Source organism: Erithacus rubecula (assembly GCF_903797595.1).
Source record: "Erithacus rubecula genome assembly, chromosome: 6".
Taxonomy (NCBI): Eukaryota; Metazoa; Chordata; class Aves; order Passeriformes; family Muscicapidae; genus Erithacus; species Erithacus rubecula.
The window spans coordinates 45,672,904-45,697,354 of NC_136688.1; the positions used below are offsets into that span (position 1 = coordinate 45,672,904).

Genomic DNA, 24,451 nt, shown 5'->3' on the forward strand with positions numbered 1-24,451 from the left:
TAGTGGCTTGGGATCAGGAGAGCTGACAGACCTACTGGAGACAACTGCCTTAAACAATTAGCAAAAGTGGTATTAAGCAAAGTTTTTACTACCAAACTGTTAGCTTGATATAACTCACTCTGTGGTGAAGACTTTCCCCCTAAACATGTGCACACCAGTGGAGTCAATGAAAAAAAAAGTGGTAAGATTTCATCTTATGGCTAAAGTGGAATCTAGAAGCTATTCAATGTTTTTTAAGCTTGTCACATTAGGAGAGACTATGCTGGCAATCACATTCATAGATTTTGAATTTTTTTGAATGTGGATTTAATACTGCTACCATAGGATCCCTGGCATTTCAGTATTTCTCCTAAGATCAAGAGCACTTTTGATGTCAGGTAGTATCTGCTTCTGGATCAAACACTGTGCTACTGAATATGGCTTTACAATAAAGTTTTAAGTTCTTACACTTACCAAGAGTACACTCAACACCTAAAGGAAAGCAAAAAGTTGGAAATTTAGTTATTTTTTTGTCAGTCTTACTTTAGAAAACTTCTTTGAATCAGGTGACAGAAAAGATTCTCAGGCAAAGCTATTTCATAAGATCCCAGTATCCAAAAGCCTATCACAGCAAAACATTCTGTCCCACCACCTCAGGGGGACTATTCATGACAATGGGCAACAGGGCCAAGATGCAATAAAGGATTCACATATATAATATAGCTGTCCTATAAAACTAACATGTCTGAAGGCAAACTTCCCTGCAACAGCAGGGCAGTACAGTAAGACTGGAAGTGGGGAACATTTTAACAATGGGTAATGAACAGGATTAGGGAACTAATCAGATTTTAGTAACTGTGCTACAGAAGAGCAAGGGTAACTGATATTAAACCCAATCTTTGTGAGTAAGTGTGTTAAAATAAGTGCACCAGTAGAGCTGACAGAGAGCAGCAAGTTAACATGAAGACAGAAAAACTGCAGCAGAGGGCAGAAACAGGCAGACAGAGGACAGAAATGTTCCACTAAGGAATGTGCTCCAATCTCCTGGAGAGGGCTGTAATCCTCACAGCCTCTGTGAAAACCCTGAAGAGTCTCAGTTCTGACAGTAACAACTACCAGAGCACCCCTAAAAGCAGAGTCAATCCTACTAGGTACAAATGTTTCAGTATGATCAGCTCTATTGACCAGATATACTTGCTGATTAGCTCATTTACTTGAATTAGTTCATTCAAAGATCCATTTCAGTTTCTCTTGAAACATGAGTGACAATCCTCAGCTAAAACACATTAGGATGAAGGCAGAAGAAATTCTATATAAAGGTTGTCCTGCTTTACTTGGACAGTCAAGATTCATTGCACATACTCATACATATCACCATCTTCACCATAGGGAAACTATCTATTAAATCACAATAATCAGAAAAAGCACTGTGTTAGGAATGGGAAAATTTCCATGGAAATAGTCAAAGCTGAATCATCTGCTGAAACTGAAGAAAAATTACAACATCTGAATACTTAGAAAGGTCCCTGAAGACAAATCAAATTAAAATCTGTTGAAAATAAACAGCTGATCAGAAGCTTTAAAATACATCAACTTCACTTGACACTCATTTACAAAAACCCAGGCAAATCTGAGTGAAATCGAGAAAAATGAATTGGAAAAAGAGTATCCAGACTTAACAAAGTAAGCCCAAAATATTTTCCAGGAAACCAGGGAAACAAGCATTAGCAAGTTTGCAATTGGCTAGCAGGAGTGATCTGAAACAAAAAACTTTAGCTGAGGGTGTGGAAATCTAGAGAAGAAACTTAAGACATCAGCTACTGTGAAGCCAGCTGATGGGATCAGTCAGTACTTGGGCAGAACTGGACACCTGCTGCACTAAAGTGGAAAAACACTGCCAGTGGTCCAAACAGAGAGATGTCAGGAGAACTGCCTGTCAGTGGCCTCCAACACCTACACAATGCTGTCTCTTCCACATCCCTCTGCAGAACTTCCAGCAGTCTGATGTTTGAGTGACAGCTTCCAGCATACAAGTCTGCTAGCTGTGAAATTAGGGAATGGATGGACACTACTGAAATTAAGATCTCTCATCTACCTCATGTCAAGTATCGTAGTAAGTGAGGACAGGATGCTACAGATGAGTCAGAAACAAGAACAGTGGTCACGACTAAAGCACCTCTCTAAGTCATCTCAGTCACGGGCAGGCATATACTTTTCCCTGACCAAATAAGCTTCCTTTTAATTTTGATTATAAGATTATAACAGAACAGTTCCTCTGTGTCTGCACAGTACCAGTGACCTAAACATGAACTCTGCAAATTAAGTATGAAACTATTAGATTCTGACTCCACTGGCATATACAGATCTACAGAGTGCTTACTGCTTTCTCCTCTAGCTAGGGAATGCAGCACCAATTTGTGAAATCCTAATTAGGTGAAGCTAACATCTAGAATTTCAATATCTGAAAGAGTGCCAAACCTACATTTTCTAGTATTTGATAATTTAATATATTTCAACAGTTGCTGATTTTACTGCATTTCTCCCCTATGTGTAACAACAGCCTCACCCCTGAATCTCACTACTTTTGTGGTCAGAAAGGGATTTACTGTGGAATGAAGAAAATCCCTGAATGCCATTACATTCCTCTACCTTCTCCCTATGACCACCCCCAAAACACTACAGCTCCAGTTCATCCAGAGGGCCACCAAGACCATGCCTGATCTGCTGCACTTGCTGCAGTGCAACTCCTGCTGCTGCCTTTCTTTTTACTCTCTTAGAGGTTGTACTGGGGGAAAACTTCCAGGAAAAAGTAGAGATCTTGTTACCACTGACTCATGGAATATACATTCCAGAGCAGCACTGTTCTGTAGTGCATTACTGAAAAGAATATCAGTTTAGGACCTGCTGATCCAAGTGAGCTCAACTTCAAGCAAGCAGAAACAAACTCAGCACCAAATAAAACAGCAGCTCATTTTTCAGTATTTATTAACATAGAAAATAAAAGCCATCTTCCTATCTATAAGTTTACTTAAGTTTCTCTTGGAAGTTCTTTATCTGTCATGGCTTTTCTGCTTTGCTGTAACTTCATCAGAGCACCTCCAGATCACAGTTATTCCAGTTTAGGTTTCCAATCTGAGGAAAAGAATAGCACCCTGTTCATTTATGAAACAGTGCATAATTATTCAGTGTCTCACTGAGGGTTTCACTCACCATTTAATTCTCTCATTAGTATTCCCCAAGCACATTAAATCCTTTTAGCACTTGTTGTATATATGCATGCAACAAAATTGAGAAACTGCATTACCTCTTTAAATTAAACCAATTTTCCTTTCTGGCTTTCAGCTGATCTACAGAGTTGTTCTCAAGTATTATTAGCTTGTGCATATAATTTAGAAATTAACTTAATATTATAGTTCAACTATAGTAAAACTTCCTGCTCCTTCTGAAACTTTAAATTTCTTTGTGTACTGGAAGGAAACAACAAAAATAAGAAAGATGCAGATAGACAAGAGAGGAGTGCCATGATGTTGATCAAAGTACTGGAGAACTCAGCCCACAAGGAAAGGCTGAAGGAAGTTAGGTCTCTTCTCCTAGAAGGACAGAAGGTTCAGGGGACCTTGTCACAGTATTCCCAGACCTTGAGCTGCTGCAGAGCTAAAGAGAACAGAGGTTCCCTTCTCACAAGAAACCACATGAAGAGAACAAGGGGCAACAAGTATTGGAAGCTGCACTGGAAAACATGTCAACACAAGATGCTTTTGCAATGAGAACAATCACTTCACCAGGACCATCTCCCCAGGGACACAGGATAGTCCCCATCGCTGGCTGTTTTCAATAAGTGATTGGACAGAATGCTGGACAATCTCACCTAGGCTCATTTAGCACTTGGACAGGTTGGATCCTATGATGTTTAGAGGCCCTTTTGTCCTGGGCAGCTCTACAATTGGATGATTCTGAGCCTCAGAACAGCCCAATTACATCCTGTAGCATGTTGCCTCAGACAACACATGCCCTTTGATCTGTGCCAGTTTTATTGCAGTACAATTATTTCAGCTTTCACCACAATCTGAAAATTAGTTTCCTAATGGCAAACTCCACATGAGCTACAGCAGTTCTATTACTTTCTCATATCCTTATCACTCTCGGTTTCATGTAACTATTAGGAGAATCCATTAAAAATATCACCTCTTCCTGCAGTGCTTATACTGCTCTTTCCTGTCCACTCTTTATCAAGTTTCCTATTTTACTTAAAACTACTTTATAGCTTACAATATAAGGTTTCAATCTTGTCAAATTAAATTTGACAGCTAGAAGTTATGGATGTACAGATCTACTGTAAAAAGTTACTTTTGTTAAAAAACAATTAAACTAGTTTAAGAAAATTATGTTGCTGATATACCAGCGAGCTCCATTTTCCCTTTCTCAACTCACAAGTAAAATTCTTATTTCCCATACTGAAGCAATTCCCATACTTCATTATACATCATATGGCCACTAAACAGCTCAAACACCAACAGACAAAACTGCAGGCAAAGCTGCCACCACAAGAAATATCCTTATTTCACTTACCAGTGCTTGAACACCTCACCTAAGATTGCAGTAATTCAGGTCAGGAGATCATACATAACGAAGATTTGAATAATCTTCAAGAATAATATAAGTAGGAAAACTTTCTAAACTCAATGTCTGAAAATACTGATTGATCCTGTCTTCAGTTCTGTTCATAGAGGGGCAGACTTTAAAGACCTAAGACTAGTGCAATTAAGATGTTTAAGTTTTCCTTCCACAACAGCAAGATTGCAGGGTTGGTATCTTTGACATAAACTACAGAAATAGCCATTCAAGTTTACAGCCTCATTAACATACAGACACTTGTTAGGAAGTCTAAATATTTTCTCCTCTCAACAAGGATCTCTGTAGTTTACAACTGGATTTTGGATTACAGAAAAATTACCTAAAAATGGATTACAGAAAGCATTAGAAATATCAAGACCAATTATACATACTTGATAAAATTAACACGCTTCAACAATGATGCACTATACAACTAAATCTCTTGCATGACATTTCTTCTGTCCCTAGAAAACAGATGCATTATTGACAACTTACAGATGAAAAACAGATGGAAAACAAATTCCATCTCTAAGGAACTGTCAGCCATTGACAGTTAACAATAAGCATCTCTACAGTGCAAAACTGCTAAAACTTGTTCTGATAAGGTCATATATTCTACAGCAAGGACAGTATTACATACCTTGTGCAAGCATGTTAAACTCCAAGAACAGTGCTATGTGATAAAGCTCCATAGCTTCTTCAGCCCTAGTCATATTCAGTTTTCCTGCTACAAGAGCCTGAACTTCACTTAAACTGCCCACTGAAGGACTGGAGTGCAAAACGGAGAGGTCCACCACATCTGTATACATACAGTTCAAAATGACCTTAGCATATTTTTTTGGTATGATAGATTCATCCAATATAATTCTAGTTGGAGTCCGTAGAGTTCGGTCTGTGATTTCTTCACCAGTTCGTATCCTCCTCTGCAGCAAGTGACGGAAAAAGGGAGATCGGGACGAAATAATCGCTTTGTGAGCTCTGAGCTCTTCATCTAGACAGTTCTGATTTCCACCAAAAGTTTCAACTAGGTCAGAGTTGGATGAAAAGCTAAGAACCACATCGTAGTAGCACATATAATCAAACAGTGCGCGCATGTCAACATCTAAGGAATTTGGTGTTCCAAATTCTTCACTAAGCTGCACGAGAATATCGACATTCTGGAATCTCGAATCCTCCATTCCAAACTCGCCCGTATAAAGGTAGTGTAACAAAGCAGAAAACATAGGCATATCTATGCCAGCTGTGTTAATATCCATTATTATTTCTGCCCCATACTCTGGTGAGGAAGAAAGCAGCGTCTTAAAAAAGGGACATCTTGCCGCCAATATCGCACGATGCACAGGAAAACAAGTTTCTTGAAATATTAAGTCTACATCAGTACAGTATTTGTATTGATAAAGTTCAGCCATGTCTTTTTGTAGCGTCCTGGCTTCTGGTCTTGCCAAATTAGCTTGTAGATAAAGTTCCTTTAAGGCTGATGTTCCTTCGTATTCCTCTACTAATGCATTAACATCTCTGACATCCCAGCCTGAGAGGAGCTCACGCATCTGCTTGGCATGGTCAGCAGACCGGCTCGATTTCCGACGCTTAATGAATTTCTTCTTGAGGGTGGCAAGGCCAGAGGTTTTCTTTTTCTTGTCTTGAGGTTTCTCATGGCCATGGTCAAGGCTATACAGCTTTGATTCACAGCCAAAACCTTGATGAGAGTAGGATGATGTCCCTAAAGGCAAAAAAAAAAAGGAAAATTGAACACATTTATTCTTTAAATTTAACAGGAAGGTCCATAACATCTAAATACTCCATCAATTATTCTGCAAGTTATCACATCAGATAATCTGACAACTGAAAACCTGACTGAAGCCTTTCCTGGCCATTAAGAACAAAGCCTTTTATTTGCATCTACAAAGTTTATAGTTTTCTGGTTTCAGGATTTTTTGGGGTTTTTTTTAATTTGTTTTGTTTGGTTGGGCTTCTTAAAAATATATTCAATTTTAAGTATCAAGCAGTGCCAGCTGATACAGCTCTATAACATACTGTACTCTTACCTAAGCAGGAAGAGAATACTGCAGTTGTAATATTAAAGTGTAATTGTATTAACTTTTTCTAAGCCTAATATCTCAGTGAAATACTAGCAATCTCTCCTTCAAAGTGTTTCCAAATTCTGTTCTAGCATTAAGTGCCATTAAAACAACAGATGCATACCTGGCATCAGACAATTAGTCAGAAGAAAAAAAAAAAGAGAACACAGTACCAAAACACTCAGGCATTATTTTCAGAGCAAATTTAGCAAGAAAAGTAAAGATCCTATCATCTGAAAATCAAATAATGCCAAACACAAAATGGGCTCCTTTCCACAAAACTACAAATACTGATTTGTGCATACACACCATCAAAAAGCTTATGGAGAATGGGAGTTTTACTGCATTATTAAAGATTTCTTTTGAACAGAGCATTATACAATTTAAGTATGCATATAATTATTTTCCTTCTCAAAAATAATTTATAGGGAAATTATATTATGAACTAATAATTCAGCCATTCAGTGAGAATAAAAGCAATTAGAATCTGCATTTCTACAAGTAATGGAAAACCAAAGTAGTATGTCAAAAAAAAAGAGGAGTTAAAAAAATATGGCTTTAATGTGAGAGTCATGCTTAAGGGTTATTTTCTAATTTAAGTTTATTTACAGAGCTTTCACTCTAAGCCAGATGGTGAAGAATTTCAGACCTGACAAGAAACAAGAAAGTACACAAACCCAACTCTCACTTCTGGATCAAAGAAGAATGAGAAGAAAACATTTGCAAATGCTACACAGATCTTGTTCCATCACTGCAATCTCACAGCTCCACCTCTTTCAGGCAGATTCACTGTGATGCTGTTTTGTGACATTTCAACAATGATGTTATGGGCCAGTCTGACAAAACACAGGGCATTTAGTCACCATGTGATTTCAAGTATTTCTTGAATTTGAAAGACAGAGGAGCAATTCAAAGCTGTATCTGAAACTAAGGCAGCTGTAGCAATCTAACTGCTTTGTAATTTTTTTTTTGTTTAGGCCTCAATAACTAAGTAAACTTACACTGTGGCTTTTATGTCAAGCTAATTAAAACTCCCACAAATCACTCAATGAAGAGGATTTATGATTCTTCTATTAATAAAAACTTTGAGAAGGAAATTTGCTTTATTTGAGCAAAGACATCTAACAATCATTTTATCCAAGTTTAAAATTTGCTTGATCGGGCAACATGTTATTAATCATATTGAAACTTCAAAAAGTGAAAAGAATATAAATTTAAATGAAAATAATAGGAGTAAGACAAGACAACTTCAATAATGAGGTTGTTCTGCAAAATCCACCATAAAAATTCCTTCCACATGCTATACTAGATATGACTAGATTTCAGCCTCCTGCTGATAAAGACAAGCATAGAGTTTCTGCTTTGCTTAAGGAGGTACATTTCACAATAAAAGTATAATTACACTTTGGTCACTCTATAGTGAGAGATCGTGTTTCCAGAGAACATGCCAGCTCATTTCTATTTGAAGTACACCGGATTCTAATGGCAAATTTGAGTGCAGAACATTCTCTAACATTCCACTAAAGAAACTAGGACAGTCTCAATTTCTTTCTTCCCTGAAGGCTGCTGTAAGGTATTACTTGCACATGAATCACCACAAAATGCTAAAACGCCATTCAAACCTTTGTGGACCCTGAGCAACTCACAAGATTTAACTTTGGACTGCAAACAGTGCTATTAACCCTTACAAACAGATACAGCACTGCTGCAAAAGCACCACCACATAACTGCTTTTTGTAAGAAATAAGAGATGCACCATCATAACCTCTCTGGGTTCACAACAGCTGGAAGCTCTATATCCCTCAAAGAAAGAATCTGGAGGAGAACACTTTTGGGCTACCTGTATTCCTTCATAAAGCAGCAGCATTAAAAGTAGGAAAAAGTAAATTATTCCCCAGCACAATACTAGAAGGCACCAATCTATTAAATGCTGTTCAAAAGCAATTGCTACTTCATGCCCCTAGACCATACCCAGCTTGGGACAGACAAATATTTACAGAAACAGATGACTGCCAAGGGGAGCTGCTTGGGAACTTGACAATGAAAAATGGGATCTGTTTAGTCTTTTGCATGCCCACACATTTTAATATCCAATTATAGAGTTCTATTTTAAAAAAAGCAAACATCTTGAACAGATGTACCACCCTAGGAAATGGTGTAAAATCCTCCTCCTGAATACTGCAGACAAAACAGCAAGAAGAGGACTAGTTAAGCTATAAAAGTATTGTTTTCCAATAAGCACACTACACTATTTTTACTGATTTATCTCCTCTTCATAAACTGTAAGCAAACTAGGATAAAGTCAACTAAAAAAAGGAGATAATGCTATGAAACTACTGTGCTTTGCCATATCAGTTATCAGATTTCAGCATTCATCCTACATTTAGCATGAAACATGGTGCAGTGCTTTAATGGTAAAGCAGCATATTTAAAACAATCCCACAGGCCTAATTCCAGTTTCCAGGAATAAGGCAACTAATACATATTATGTAGCTATTGTAACTCTTATTTCCCAGTTCTGCTTTAGGGCAGTAAATAGATTTAATGCCTTCTACATATAAAAACCCACAATACAATAAAAATAAAGAGACACCCCCTCCCCCCCAACAAATGAATTAAACACCCAAACCCCAAGCATGTAAAAGCTGATAAAACATTAAAACATTATTATTCTGGCAATTGATGAAAACCTCAGCTATCAATTTTAGAATATACCTATCTTCTAGTGAGACTGCTACAAAAATCAATCATGGAAATAAAAACTGAAATGAGAAAGAGCCAAATGCCACAAAGTGGGAAGAAGAGATGTACCCATGTGATGTAGATAGCACACTCATGGAACCCCATAATATCAAGATATTGCAACAAGAATTTCACCCAAAACGCTCATGTGCCTTCCCTAAGGTGACAAGCACATTCTCTTAGGCTTTCCTCAAAAAAAGTCCCAGCCACAATTTCCCATAGGTAATGGGGGTCAGTGAATTTATTGTGACATACCACATAATGGGTTTCTATTTTGAGTTTAATAATGAAGAGCATCAACTAAACCTTCCACATATCATGTAGAAAATTTCTTGGGAATTTAATGAAGGCTTTGGAAACCTCTTCAAATCTGCTCAAAAGATGTTTCAGTCTGCAAATCTGCCTGTTTCAAGGTCTCTAAGGGTTTCTCTTCACTCAATATAGTGGCAGATTAAAAAACACCAAGACACGTAAGAAAAACATTTTAGCTTAATTTCAGAAAGCACAGATGCAGACTGGAGCAAATCTTTTACTAGTTAGCTGTGATAAACTGAAAATATATAAACCCTCAAGAGGAGCTTTACAGCATGGATATCCATGATGTTAGGACTAAAAGTTCTTCCTTGACATACTGTGACAGCACACACATCCTTAAATGTAACATTTTGTGGTCTGTCCTCAAATGAGACCTCAGAGTGAGGAATGCCATGAAAGCTGAGAAAAAAGAGAAAATGTACCAAGTAAGCCTATTTTTCCTTTGCTAAGTATATCACTCTGCTTTCAGTGGTGATTAAAAAGAGAAGTAACACTGAATATCAATAACTACTTATGCAGTGTTGCAAGCTGAGGCATAAAGGAGAAAAGCATTTATAAACTATTGATGTTATTTACTGCTAAGATCATTCTTCAGGCTGTCAGGGTTGTTTTTGTTTTTTTTCCTCAGAGACTGCCTTCTTTCAGATTCATAACATAGCTGTTTATTATTTATAGTGTGACAGTACTTAGATCTACACTGAGGTCTCTTTGTACTAGACTGAAAAACACAAAAAAGGTAATGCCTGCCCCAGTTATGACTAGGATGAGAAAATACTTTTTAAGGGCACTTCAGCACATGTCCCAGCTAAGCAAGGTCCTGGCTTGTAAATAATACTGTTAGGACACTAAGTACCCCCATTCCCCATTTATAGAAACAGGAAAAGGAAGAGAAGCAGTTTTCAAGCCAGAGTGTTACTTTAACAAGTTTATTACCAGAGATAACCCTTCTAGCAGTAAGGTAATTCACTTAGACACAATGTCAATACTGCAATGAATGCTGACAATCAAGGGTTTTACATGCTCTGACACAGTTTGACAGAAATTCTGAGGAAGAGCAGGAAACAGCATAAGTATTAACAGAAAGCAATTGCTCTTGAACTGGGAAAACTAGCATGCATAGTTTAATTATAAAAACTCCACTTATTTTATTTAAATAGCCTGGCAACTGTGTACTGGCAAAAGGTAGATCAACTCATTGCATACATAGGCCAAACAGATGGACAGTCCCAAATTTCATGCACGATTGAGCTTGAATGGATTCAAACTGGTGACCTAGAAAAATACAAGCTCTCCATAACATTTCTGCAAGCAAATCAAATCCAGTGCATATCATTTACCCAAGTGACAAGATAAGTGAAAAGAGTTACCTATGAATGTCTGTTGTGCCTGTGAATTTCCCCCTACCCTTGGGGAACACGAGTGAGGGTAGTTAGATGCATTAGCACCCATTTTCTTCAGTCACTCAGGCATTCCGCCTGCTGGCTCTTCAATGTATAATCCCATAATCCTTTACAAATCTTCAATCCCAGGTCCAGCGTTCTGTTCCTCCATTTCTGAAGAACAAAAACACCAATAAGGTACTTCATTATTTGTCACTAAATGTTAAGTCATTTAGAAAAAATAATCTCAGCTTCCAGCACATAGTTATTTTCATAAAACAAAAGCTAAAATACTTTCAAGATAGCCTTTTATTTGAATGATTCAACCAAGATCAGAAATACTTTTTTTCCCCCCACAATAACCTGCAATTTTCTAAACCATTCACAAATCATATGATAAATTGCAACATGGAACAGGATGACTATCAAACTTTTAGCTAAGAAATTTTAAAGGAGAACTTTGTCTAGACTAGGTGTTGTCCTTTGACTATACCAAGAAAGACTTTCATACCTGTTTGTATCATTCCCACACAGTTAAAAGAATCCCAAACTGAATTATGCTGATTGAGAAAGCTAAATAAGCCAGTCCCATTGGAGATTATACCTTCATTGCTGATTTAAGCTGCATTTTTATTAATAACATTTACATAGTTCTCATTCAGTACTGCTTCTCAAATTGAGACTTGAAAAGACCTACAAAGTACATCTAAAATAGTGAAAATAAGGCATTTAAGGATTCATTAAATGTTTTTTCTTTTGGCATTTGAAAACATCTTAGAAACCAGTTCTGAGGTAATTTGAACCAGGATTTATTGCTAACGTACAACAAAGACATTCTAATTTATTCCAATATTAGCAGCGTTAAAATATTAATACTGAAAAATTCAAGTTATCACAAGAAGAACTGCTACTCTCAACGGAACACTTGTGCCCCCTTCCAAAATACAAACATGAAGATAAAGAGTGATACAAAGCTAAAATCTATACTAAGAATGTTTCAGATTCCCTTGAATATTGTGAACACAAATAGATTTGTTACATGCTTATGATTTTTTTTTTTACTTTCTTGGTAGTCTTTGGCATGTTAAATTGGCCAAGAAAGTGACATGCAAGTGCATGTTTCAAGGAAATGTGCAGTGCAGCTCCTGGGGAGCAGAGAGTGAGAGACAGGCCAGGAAGGAAAAGGCTGCAATTTACTGTAGGCACAGAGGTGAGGGGAACAAGTGCTCCAGGATTTGAGGAGGAAGAGTAGGGAAGGGTTTGAAAACCTGGCTTTACAGACATGGTCATCAGGCAGAATTGCTGCTCTGGCGTGTGCATATTCCAGGGTGCATATTCACACAGCTGCAGCCTGCTGAGCACTAGTGGAATTCTGCTAGGGCAGGAGACAGCTACAAAACCACCACAGCAGCTTTCAAGCCAACCTGAGCCAACCCACAGGCTTGTAAATGAGAAAAGGGAGCTCCCATGCCTGCCTTCCCCAGTGAGAGAGCCAGGTCATCTCAACTGCATCCAATCCTGAACTTGTCTCCAGATTCAGCTTGCTACACACCAGGAAACAAAGCTAAAAGCCATGAACAGAAGCCTGCTCCGGATGAAGATAGAACCAGAGCCCACGCAAAACAGGCAACATCACACCAGAGAATGCCAGCAAACCTTCTCAGCAAACACAAGCTGTTGGATCAGCTCACTCTTAGCCATTAGCATGCACTCATTCTCTCCCATGTGAAGAAATAAGCTATTCAAAGATTACTCAATCCATATGGTGCGGATCTCTACTTCATTTAAGAAAAACTTCACCGACTTAAGAAAACACTGGGAAAAGAAATTCATTAAAACAGTGACACTCCAAGTGATTTCTGTATGCACCAAGAATATGTTGCTTAAATGTGGTGTAAATTTCTAGATGGAATTAGTTACACCCAGGACAAACCTTATGAAGATAAGGTTAAAATTAATTCAGTTAAAATGCTAACTTGCTCACAGGTAAAAGCTATAGCCTGAGTAGATATCCCAACAATTTCCATTTTTCTCACCTAAAATTGGACTTAGTTCATTTGGACTTGAGTCCTGGAATAATGCCATTGTTATTCCACTTTTCTGCATTTGGCTGCAGTGTGGTAACTTGTCTATTAGATGTCTAAAAGAGTTTTCAGTTCTTCCTGATACAGGAAAGAGCCCAGGAGCTAAGTAAAAGAGGGAAGAAAAAAAATGTTTGGCCTTTTTTTTAATAGGTAAGTTCTCAATATATAGAACCAAGTCCCACGTTTGAGGTTAATACCTCCCACCTCCTTCCACTTGGGAATAAATACATGCCAAAAGATGGAAGGAATATATGGAACAGCTCAATACCATTACCAGTCAATGCTTGAATTTGCAAACCAGGATTTAAATAAACTCAAAAAGTAACATCATAAAAGATTCCTAAAATACACAAGAGATAAAACTATTTTATTTGAAGGCTTACCACAATAACATTGTTACACATTAAGCCCCAGTGAGTATCCTGCAGAACAAACTCATTAAATTTAGAATATGTAACTTCCACACACTGCTAAGCCATGTGTGTGCAGGCTGACTTCTTAAGAGTATTTGGCATCTTGATTTTAAATGCTATGTAGTTCATAAAGCATAGCTTTAGTTCCACTACTGTTCTTAACCTCATGTATCAACTGAAAGTACATTCTTTTATTTTTTAATATGGCACTAAATGTTACAAGCCAATATTATATAACCCATGTTGCATTTCCCAAACAATTCTGCTACCATCAGTGATGAACTCTGTCCTGGAAGAAGCCCTGCCTTCCTCTCTTCATTCTCATAACCACTTTTCCTACCTTGTTTGTTCTGTCCCAACTGTTTTGTAAACCAGAGAAATTGACCCACATTAGAGCCAACCTAAACAAAAAGTTGAAACAGTATGAGTCACCCAATTTGTTTGTTACAGCATCACACGAATATGTGCACAACTCCATCTTCTGACAGCAAAGTGCACTTGAACCACTCTTGGATTCAGATGCCATTTTTTGTTTGTTTTGCTGTTGTCCACTCCAGCCTCTGTACTAAACACAGCCTACACGAACAGCAGTTAGTCTAGCACATAACTAGCTGAGTCTAGTCAATATAACTCAGCTTCCACAAAAATGCCAATTCAAGAATGCAGCTTCTCCACAGTGAAAGGCACTTGTAAAAGGAAAGGAATGTACAAATGAAGGAAAAAACCTCCAAATCACAAACACTTAGATCTTTAGCTGCAAAAGGAAAGAAGGATTTAATCTTTTCTTCCAGAAGTTATCCTGCATACCGAAAGTTCCCTTATTTCAGCTTATCTGAAGAATTTTTTAACTGTGTTTTAGCCACAGAATACAGCCATAGAATTTTGTTTGTTTTAAAAATTACCATCAGGTGACCTTTTCCTTTCTTTTTTATTAAAAGTCTGCATACATCCTCGCAAGCATTACCAAAATGAAACTAAATTCAACATCTGCTGACCAAATGAACCAGTTTATTGAGTAGTGATACACACACAGATGTGTTACCAACATTCACACATACACAGGAAAAGTGTTAAACTATGTCAAAGCTTGTTTAAAAAAGCCTGTACTGCAGAAAAAGTACATGGAATTATGTGAAATAAGGAAGTTAATAGAAATCAAAACTACCACTCCAAATCCTACAAAACAGCACAAAAGTGACTTTCAGATTATACTGATATACAGAATAAAATTTAAAATAAGTACAAATCTGGTTAAAGGTTTCAGTACCTGAAATAAGTTTCTCAGTCTTCCCAATATTTGTCACACTGAACCTAAATCCTAAGAACCTAGATGACATGCATCTGAGGTATCTGGGCTGACAGCCAGATATTCCTGGACTGAGAATTTTGATTTAGCAAAAACTCTCTGTACAGAATGGACTTTGGTTAATAGTGACACTTGTTTATATCATCACTCAACACAAACGTTTCATAAAATTTCCTGTAAATCACTGGGATTCAATTAATAAAAAGGGCAAGGTAGGGAGTGCTACAACAGGTTTTACAACCGTTTTATTTTTCCTCAGTAAAATTTTAAGAACTTTTGCAGTTGCTGCCATAGGATTATGCAATAGCATAATACTAAAACCAAAGTAGGAAATTATATCAAGTACATGCACATACCTGTACCAACACAGTATTTCAGGTTTCCATTTTACCTAACATGTTTTAAATTTACTAGGAGTAAATAACAACCCAGGCATCATAAGAATAACTTACTCATGTTTGCTTAGGTTTTTATCCAGACCAAAAGTGCTATGCTATTTTGCCCAAACAGTTCATTTCAAGTAACAAGCACAACTTTACTGCAAGATGAGATGACAAGATCCAGCAGTAAAAAGCACCAACCCCAGTAAGAAAACATATCAACTAAACTTCAGCAAGGACAAACTTATTTCCATAGAAGCTAGGCAGATCAATAACTGAAACAGAAAGAACTCATGCTAATGGACTACAGCAATCATGCCCAAAATATATCCCACCAGCTTTACTTAACATCATGAATGTGCCTCAGGAGGAACAGTGGTCTAGTGACCAACAGAGAGATCTGAGCCATCACAAAGTGATTCAAGAACAATCCCATGCTCACAAGAACAGAAGGAAGTTCCCATCCACAGAGAAGTTTTCAGAGCTAGCCCTGGCCACGTTGGTTATAATCCAGTACAATGCTGGAATTACAAGTCAACACCATCCAAAGGCACAAGCTCTTAAAAACAAACTTGCTTGTGCCTGGAGTTCCAGCTGCTTGTTCAGATGTACATGGAATACCTACCTCCTTTTCTTACTGTGCTACTGGAAGGTGCTTCTCCAAGTAAGAGGAGTTGACAAGGACTAAGTGCTACCTGTCCTGACCTTCCTCTTCGTTCCATGGATGAGACACTCAGAGGTACAGGCACACTCTCAGATTTTATGAGGTAGAGTCTCCAATCTGAGAAGCATACACACTAAGAACTGAATGCATATGGGACAGTGTACCTGAAAGGAACTGTGCAACTGGCAAGTGATTCTCTGTTCAAAGGAAACAACTGAAATTTGAAGGCTCAGCTGATTATGCCTGACACACATGCAAATCCAGGCAAAGCCTATTTCGACTCTTTTTTATAATCCAGTCATGCAATCAACCTTTATTCAAAATTAACTGGATGATACAATAGTAAGATGCAACTGAAACAGCTGAAAGGTTGTGGTTTGGATCAGTTCTGTACAAAAATAAGAAATGGATAATATTCCTTATGACATGGGCTAATGAATCTTTGTTATTTTGTTATTCACTGCACTGGAAAGAAAGAATAAAATCCAATAAGCAAAACACGAGAACTTAAGCCACATCAGCAGTTACCAGCTCAAGAGGGTAAGAAAAATCAGATATAACTAGATTACGAAAGTGACTGCATTACTCAGTGCTGTGCTGAGAATCATGTGTTCCAGCTATCACAAAGAACCCTTTCTTATAGTTAAGCATGAAATTTACAGCATTTTCTCTTCCATGAAGTAGCATGCTTCTCCATCAAGATATTCTTTCAAAATGGAGGTGATAAAACCACCACCAATAGTTCTAGCTTTTTATTTCTAGATTTGTTGCATTTTAGTCTGGACTGAGTTTTAGTGGGGAAAACCTATCAACAAAAACCTGTAGTGATTTTCAATGTTTTCTCTGAGGAATCAGAGCGAAAGTTAAAAGAATTATGCTCAAATAGAGCACACAGGTGTATAGTCTTGAAGATTTGCACACTTCAGAAATTGAAAACACTGAGCAGCATTTCAACAATTGTAAAAAACCCACAGAACTTACAGAAAAAAAAAAATCTTTTCAATGCTGTCTTTGAAAACAGCACTCAAAGTAGTATTTCTGGTGATCAAGAAAGCAATTTCAAGTATGATATGAACATGTCACATTGCAGAAGTATATACATAATGTCATTAACAGGGACTGACAGGTCAAATCACTGACAACAGTGTGGAGGCAGGGCACATCAACATATTTATATTCCTCTAAACACAAAAAATTCCAGCAGCTAAAAAATTCAAACACATAAAGCACACTGAGTCTCACTGAATTACAGCAGTAAAATCTTGCATGGAATAAGCTGTTCCTCCCAAGCAACTTAAATGTCTTCATATACTGGCAAATAAATTTTCATCTCTCCACATCAGTGATTCTTCCAGTTGGTTGCAAAAACACACTAATTTACCAGAAGTCTATTCTGATTGATAACATTCATATGAAAGACTTAACTAATGTTCCTGAAGATGAATTCAAAACACTTCTTTCAGTCAAATGAGCAAGAGCTCATTTATGACCCTCTAGGACTCTCTTGAAGTGAAATAACAGCATGTATTCTTCAATAACTCTCCACTTCTTCACAAGTTAACTTGAAAGGAACATTATCTGATTTAGATAAAAAAACATCATTAAATCTACTTTACAGGAAAATCAGAGAAATCCTATTCACCAAATCTTTATCAATATCACTAAGCAGAGTAATTTGGTATGAACATATCCATTTACAGGAAAATGAGGATAATTCATTTTAGCCAATCTAGAATAATTGCAGCATAGTCTGACATACTGTGATAAATTTTGAGTAGTCTAAATGTGTTTCAGAAGGCCTCTTCTGAGCAGAAATTACCCACATGCTTTTTTAAAAAAGAATATTCTTTAGTTTAGATATATAAACACATCAGTTGGCTAAGACAGAAAAAGGAACTTCCAAATTACACAAAAAGTACCTCAGAAAAAGGAACAGACTTTTTAAAATTTTTGTTTTTTAAAAATAGTCTGCTTTTTTTCTTTCCATCTAAGTTCAGGCCAACACTGTGTCTTGTCAGGCAGTGACCTAACTTATGGAGATTTCAGCTACATTCAGCTTCAGATACTGAGGTGAAATACTGGTCTGGTGAGACCACTGCCCTCCTCAGTGTGTTTCCAGATAATAGAGATTATTACAGCAATACCCATGGTCACCTGTTCCTTTCCCCCCTGGAAAAGGCAGAAGTGAAGCAGAAGCAATAGCCTTCCACATAAAGCTCTTCCACCTTTATAGAGCATATGTCATGAGCTTCTTATCACTGTACCTTTTATCTGTCAACAGGATTGCTGCTTCTTCTGGAATAGGGCAAGAAGTCTTTCATCTTTGCAGTCTTCTACCTCCACAGAATTTTATTCTAATTAGTCTAAGAGCACCCCCAAAGATACCAGTTTCACTAAAAAAGGGAATTCCCCCTCTTGCTCAAGCTGTGATCCAGCCACAACACATAATCCTATATTCAATTAGCAAATCTACTAAGACAGGAAAATCTTGGCTCAAACCCTAATCATATGGAAGATCTATACACCCTACAGTTTTCCTCATGCTGGAGTAATTTTCCCTTTTTATCCAGGCCCAATTATTTCACAAAAGCCACTTACTCTGAATGAGGACGTGGGAGCTTCCTGTACACCACAGTGCTTGTAAATTCAGTGCACACTTACATTCACACTGCCTCTGAGAGTCACTGAGTCACTAGCAGGACAATCCCAGACACTGTGCTCTACCTGTGTAAGCAGGCAAGCAGTACTCCATCCTATCTTATGACTTAGTATTTTCAACCCACCTTCAAAAAAGCAACCTTTTGATCACTCAGCTTTAGTTCCCATATTAACTTCCACAGCCTGAGTCATCTCTGGTGATGACACTGCTTGGGGTTTTCACAATAGCTTCAACATGAAAGCAAATGAAAAAGTCTTGGACTCAGACACTGATCAGCCTTTCCATTGGAGTGGCCTCTTTTAATAGACCAGATGAAAAATTACTTCTATCTTAATTTGGCTGCAATCAACTCTTCATCCTGCCAGCCAGTTCTCGTATCAGTAACAACATCTTGTGGTATTTCTGTTGCTTGGAATATCATTCCTCATGACTACAGTGTTTCTATACAGTACTCTTCCTTTATACTCAAGCTTCCAAGATGCTTGGTAACAACACACAGCTTATCTGTTTCCACTGAAACCCCTGCCTATGGCTAAAAAATGCTATTACCAATATTGCCATATATCCAAAACAATTTTCTCTACACTTTAGGCCTTAATACCACTATTCTTTTTTTTCTGTACACCATCCTCTCTGTGGGTCCTTTGTCATCACACAACAGCAACTTCACCCATTCAGCCTCTTCTCTTTGACAAAGCAGTTTTGAAGTATTGGCTAGAATAGTTACTTACACTTTTAACACTAATGGGTACATCTATATACAACAGAAAAACTAGAAGGGGAAACATGAGAAGGTGTGGTAAAGAACTCAAAAGGCAATCTAGTCCAGTCACTTCATTAGACATCAGGAATTTTACTAAAGGAACAGTGATTTTCCTCATTGAAGACATTAAGTCAGAGCCATAAAATTGACTCATTACAGCTACAGTTTGAATACTTTCAACAGCAAGACACAAGCCACGACAAGTCTGGCATCCAACAAAACCACAGTTACAGTCTGGATTCAGAATGCATTACTTGGTGTATACAAATCCAAGTTGGTTCACCTACACTGGTTCCACGCACATTTCCTCAGCACCAGCGCTCACCACAGCTACCAGCTATTAATTAGCTCCATGCACCAGTTTACCAAATGGCTCAAGGAAGCCAGATGATGCCAGAGAAAAGATGATGCCATGTCCTCTGACAGGGAAAAGCTAACTGTGCATGCAGGACTCGGTGCCTGTCAGCTCTTCACAGGTACATCAGGGTGATCTGGTACCACCACTAAAGTCAAACTTCAGGGGAACTGTACTTTTCCTCCACACTCCATCTTTCCAAGGGGTTTTCTTGCTTCCTCTCACACTATATACAGAGATTATATGGCCACAAACTAAGTTATTTCAAATGGCTGATCCATCACCCCACTGCTGGAGAGCAGCAGATAACACACAGGAAGAGGGAACTCCAGTATGTTTGTCTTACAGGCAGCTAAAACTGGAACATGATCTCACAGCTCTCAATATGAAGAGAACAGACTATTCCTATTAGACTGCCTCCCAACTCCACAAAACTACACCCTTGTACTCATCCTTTCTGTTCTTTCTGAGTGACTCTTCAAGTCACTCTGGCCTCACACCAGTGTTGACACTTGTATCTTCCCCGTCTCCTAATATTCACAGTCACTCCCAAGTCTATTCTGTTCACTGCTGCAGAAAAAATAGAAAATCAAATTGTAAAATTGATTGTACATGGTATTTATACAACGATTGACTTATTTGAGACCATGTAAACTGGTTATGCACTGCTGCCTCCCTGAGCAAGGGTGAAATTCCTGGTCAAAACCAAAGAACATTTTCCTTTATTTAGAGGTTTTTAAGACAACCCCCTACAACTAACACAATGATCTTATACCTGTTCTTATAAATCAATTATATCTGTATACACTAAGATTTTAAGAGTTATTTAAAAATCTACACATCTAAAAATGTCTCCTTTGGTTAGACTCTTCTGCATGGTTAATTTAAATTCATTAACTGCAGCAGAAAATTTAAAGAACCATGATTCTGATTTCACCAACTAATCATAATGATTTCACAAACTAACATTTATATCATAACATCTGATGCCAAGAAATCTTTCTATGCTGAAATCTTCAAAGATTTCAGCCATTTTGAAGACAGTAATAAAATACACTAATATTGCAATACTTCCCCTCAAAAGTCCCACCAGTAACTTCAGTTTCAGTAGTTACCTTCATTAATACCCACATTTAGATTTCATAAAAGTGTAGCAAGAACTAAATGCTTACAAGCTTTAAGGAATGTCCTGCACAAAACAACAGGAATTTATTTCAGAAAATATACTTTCTCAACGATAAAAGGAATCAATTAAGGAAGGAAAGGCTTAGTCAGAAAACCAGACTAGTACTTAGCCTACAATTAACTTGGAGCTTTGTTTACATTTTCCCCTTGGCAAGAAAAGGAAGTTATGTCTTCCACATTTCCTGCAACATCTCTCTGCACTCTCAAAGCATTTTTTTGTTCTGTAAAACTTGCATATTCATGCTACAGAACAGTCAAAAAGAGCATCACACATGTTGACATAACGTTGTTTCTGAAAACACACACACCAATCATGTACACATTTAATTTAATTAATTCAGCAATATCTACACATAACTCATGAACACAGACTTTTAAAGGCTGCAGTTAGAAAAGCTTATGGAGTGGTTTTTGTTTAATTATTTGTAAAGGCAAATCTGCCCTTTGAGCAGAGTGTTGATATGTCTTAGCTCTTCCTTCTCTCCCCACAAGATTTGAAGCTTTTCAGATGTCCCAGAATACTAAAAAAAAAAAAAAAAAATAGAAAAACAGATTTTTCAAAGAAATCAAACAAAGCTTTTAGAAGGAAACCAAAAGATTGTTGCATTGCACAAATTACAGAAGTTACTCCATTAAAGAAAACCATTGCTCCTAATGTAATTTTAGACCAATTTTTTTCCATCTTTCTCATGCTCAACTGTCCTCAATACCAAAATTCCTTCACATTCAAAGAAAGGGCAAAATGCAGAGACTTTGCCAGTCTGTGCTCTACTTCTCAAACCTCCTTTGATTCTTCCATTATTTGAAAAATTCATTAATGTACAGATAAAAAAACAATGTCCCTTCCCTTTCTACCTAGATAATCTTTCCCACTCAACTCTCCATTCATGTTGAATGAACAGAATAGTTCTCAGCTAGATCAGTTTTCTGATGAACAAAAATAAAAGGTTCATTTCAATAAGGAAACACATTAATCTTGTATATGTGGAAAAAAGAGCAAGTTCCCTTTCCTTCCAAACACAAAACAAGGATGAAACTCCAGATCCACAAGATTTAAATAAAAGCACCCTCATTGAAGTTGAAGATCATTAGTGCCTAATACAATCAGCTTTGATGCAGCTAACACTCAGTCACAAAATATGGCATTTTCCAAATTAATTCTCCAGCAAAAATAAATTGGTACTAAAAACAGAATTAATGAAGAAGGGAAGAAGGAGAAAGGACAGCAGATGCCCAAGTTAGTGGTGGGGAAATACCTAGATTGGCACAAATCTGTTAATCCAAAGGGGAAACTTAGAGCCAGTAATTAACTGAGAAATTATGCAGTAACAAAATTACCTCAGATCTTCTCAGCAGAGAAATTCAAATGTCTTGAGAAACTTAGAACAAGACAGGACAAATTTTATGCTTTTGGAAAAGCCCTGAGTAGTATGAACAGCTATTTTAGAAAGTTTGTAACATACTGTGCTTCTGATTAACATCATTTTCAGAAGACATGTAATTTAAGCTTTAAAACCAACTTCAAGTAGTAACTGCCCCAGTTATAACATCAAAGACTGTGGTCAAATGCAATTAAAGACAAGCAGCTTTGATGCAGTGCAGAAATACATATAGGAGACACTTTACCAGAGGTTACCAGCTCTTCAGATCCATGCCTAGAACTAGAAATACAATTAGATAGGTCTTATACTGTATGTTAACCTTACTGCGTTAGAAGGGTATTTTGGCATTTCAAGTCCAAATATACATTTCCAGGAGTGCTTAATGGAGGAATAAACCCCATAGAGATTTTATTGACCAAATAAGCAGGAAGTACTTTTTGACCTAAATAATGTACCTTTTAATGTATTTTAAAAAAAGGATGCATCAAATTATTATCTTCAATATTATCTTTGGCTGTACAAAAAACCCTCTAAAAATGACAACTATTTGCCAAGCTAGGATTTGAGAATTTAAAGCAGTAAACACACATTCTTATCCAAAATTTAGATAAGCTAATCACTCATGAAAATAAACTGCAGAGAAGATGGAGCCACTTGATACACTGGGAGTGTAGGGGGGCTGACAAGGACACTGAGTAGCTCCTCATGCTGTCACATGCATCCCTTTGTAGAAATTCTGGTGCTTATATCCAGCTCACCAGTAACAACTATTGCCTCTCAGTACCTACACAGTTTAGATTATTCCTCATTCAGTACCAAGGCCATCACTACACAAAGCTTCCCATCTCCAGCGTGCATTTTGTCAACTCAGCATTCTTATACCTTGCTTGTCTCGGTGGTATAATAAAAAAAAAAAAAATTCAAAGACTTCCTCATTATAGACTGACAAACATATTTTCAACTTAAAATGACATGTATTTCAGAGAACAGCAGTCACTATTAGAATGATTGTGAAGAAATCCATGAACCTATCATCTTATCTACCTGCATGCTAGACATTTTATATACATTTCATTTAATCTCTCAGAATATATGAAATTGAGATGTCCAGTATAGGACGAGGTACAAGACATCAGCCTTTAATATATTCACGTGCTTTGTTAGTCTGGGATTCGTTGGGGTTTTTAAAGGGATAATACAAAATTCCACTGTGTATATGCCTACACTCCTTCCTTCTTCAAGATGAAATCTTCTGGTCATTCAGTTAAGTATCACAAGCAGCTTTAGAGGTTGTTAGCCATTTATGTATTTCAAGACATACATCTGGGTACATGAGAAAAATCTTTAAATACCCCCACATGTAAAAAGAACTTCAGCACAACCTCATCCTATACACTGCAGAATTTAAGTGGATAAGCACTATAATTATCAGAGCAGCAGGAAGGCTTTAAATAAGACATCTTTCTAGACAAAGTAAAAAAAAAAAAAAAATCACCAAATCCACAGCAAACCCAGTTCTAACAGTCTCCCCCACCTTTACATCAAGAATCATCATTTGAAAAAAGCTAAAGCAGAAGATCAAAAGAGATCAAAGAATAAGGGAGCGCCAGTCCACAAAATACTGTCTTGTTGCATTCTGATTGTATTTGTTAAGTTAGAATGCTTTTAATCAGCTCTCAAGCAGCATTTCCAATATTGGGGTCAGGAGAAAAAAAGCATGAAAAGAAACTTTTGTCACTCATTCTGATTATTTTTAAAGCACTTAAAATAACCTACCCATTTACAGAAGTGTTTTATATTCTTCAGTGCAGTACAGAGATCTGAAGTAGCAGATGATAAGCAAAGCAGCACTTCAGTTTCTCACTAATGCACTGTGATCTACTCAGTCACTCAAAAATACTTCAATTTTCATATAAATAGGTATAAAGTTTTACTCATGCTGGATGCCTTCACAAGACACTGGTATTAATGCTTTTTTGTATATGAAACCTTGATTAAAATCTCAGTGGCAGAATATGAGAACAATCTTCTCTCACCCAAACTGCAATGTAAAATACACAGCCAAGCACACACAGATACATTTTGCAGCTCCACTGATCCCACAGAGCTTCTGCAAGTTCTGGGTCACAAAATAATAATCCAAACTAAGGAAC

General features: G+C 37.2%; 1 protein-coding gene across 2 annotated transcripts in view; it reads right to left on the reverse strand.

Moving 5' to 3' along the window:
* BTBD7 (BTB domain containing 7) overlaps positions 1-24,451 on the reverse strand; it is a 50,566-nt gene that overhangs the window by 21,256 nt on the left and 4,859 nt on the right. For both annotated transcript variants that reach the window (XM_079309563.1, XM_079309562.1), the window contains exons 2-3: positions 11,096-11,281; positions 5,234-6,313 (exon numbers count right to left, since the gene is read on the reverse strand). In XM_079309563.1, coding sequence (XP_079165689.1) covers positions 5,234-6,313; positions 11,096-11,177 — 1,162 coding nt within the window. In that variant the 5' untranslated portion in view covers positions 11,178-11,281. The remainder of the gene's footprint in view (positions 1-5,233; positions 6,314-11,095; positions 11,282-24,451) is intronic.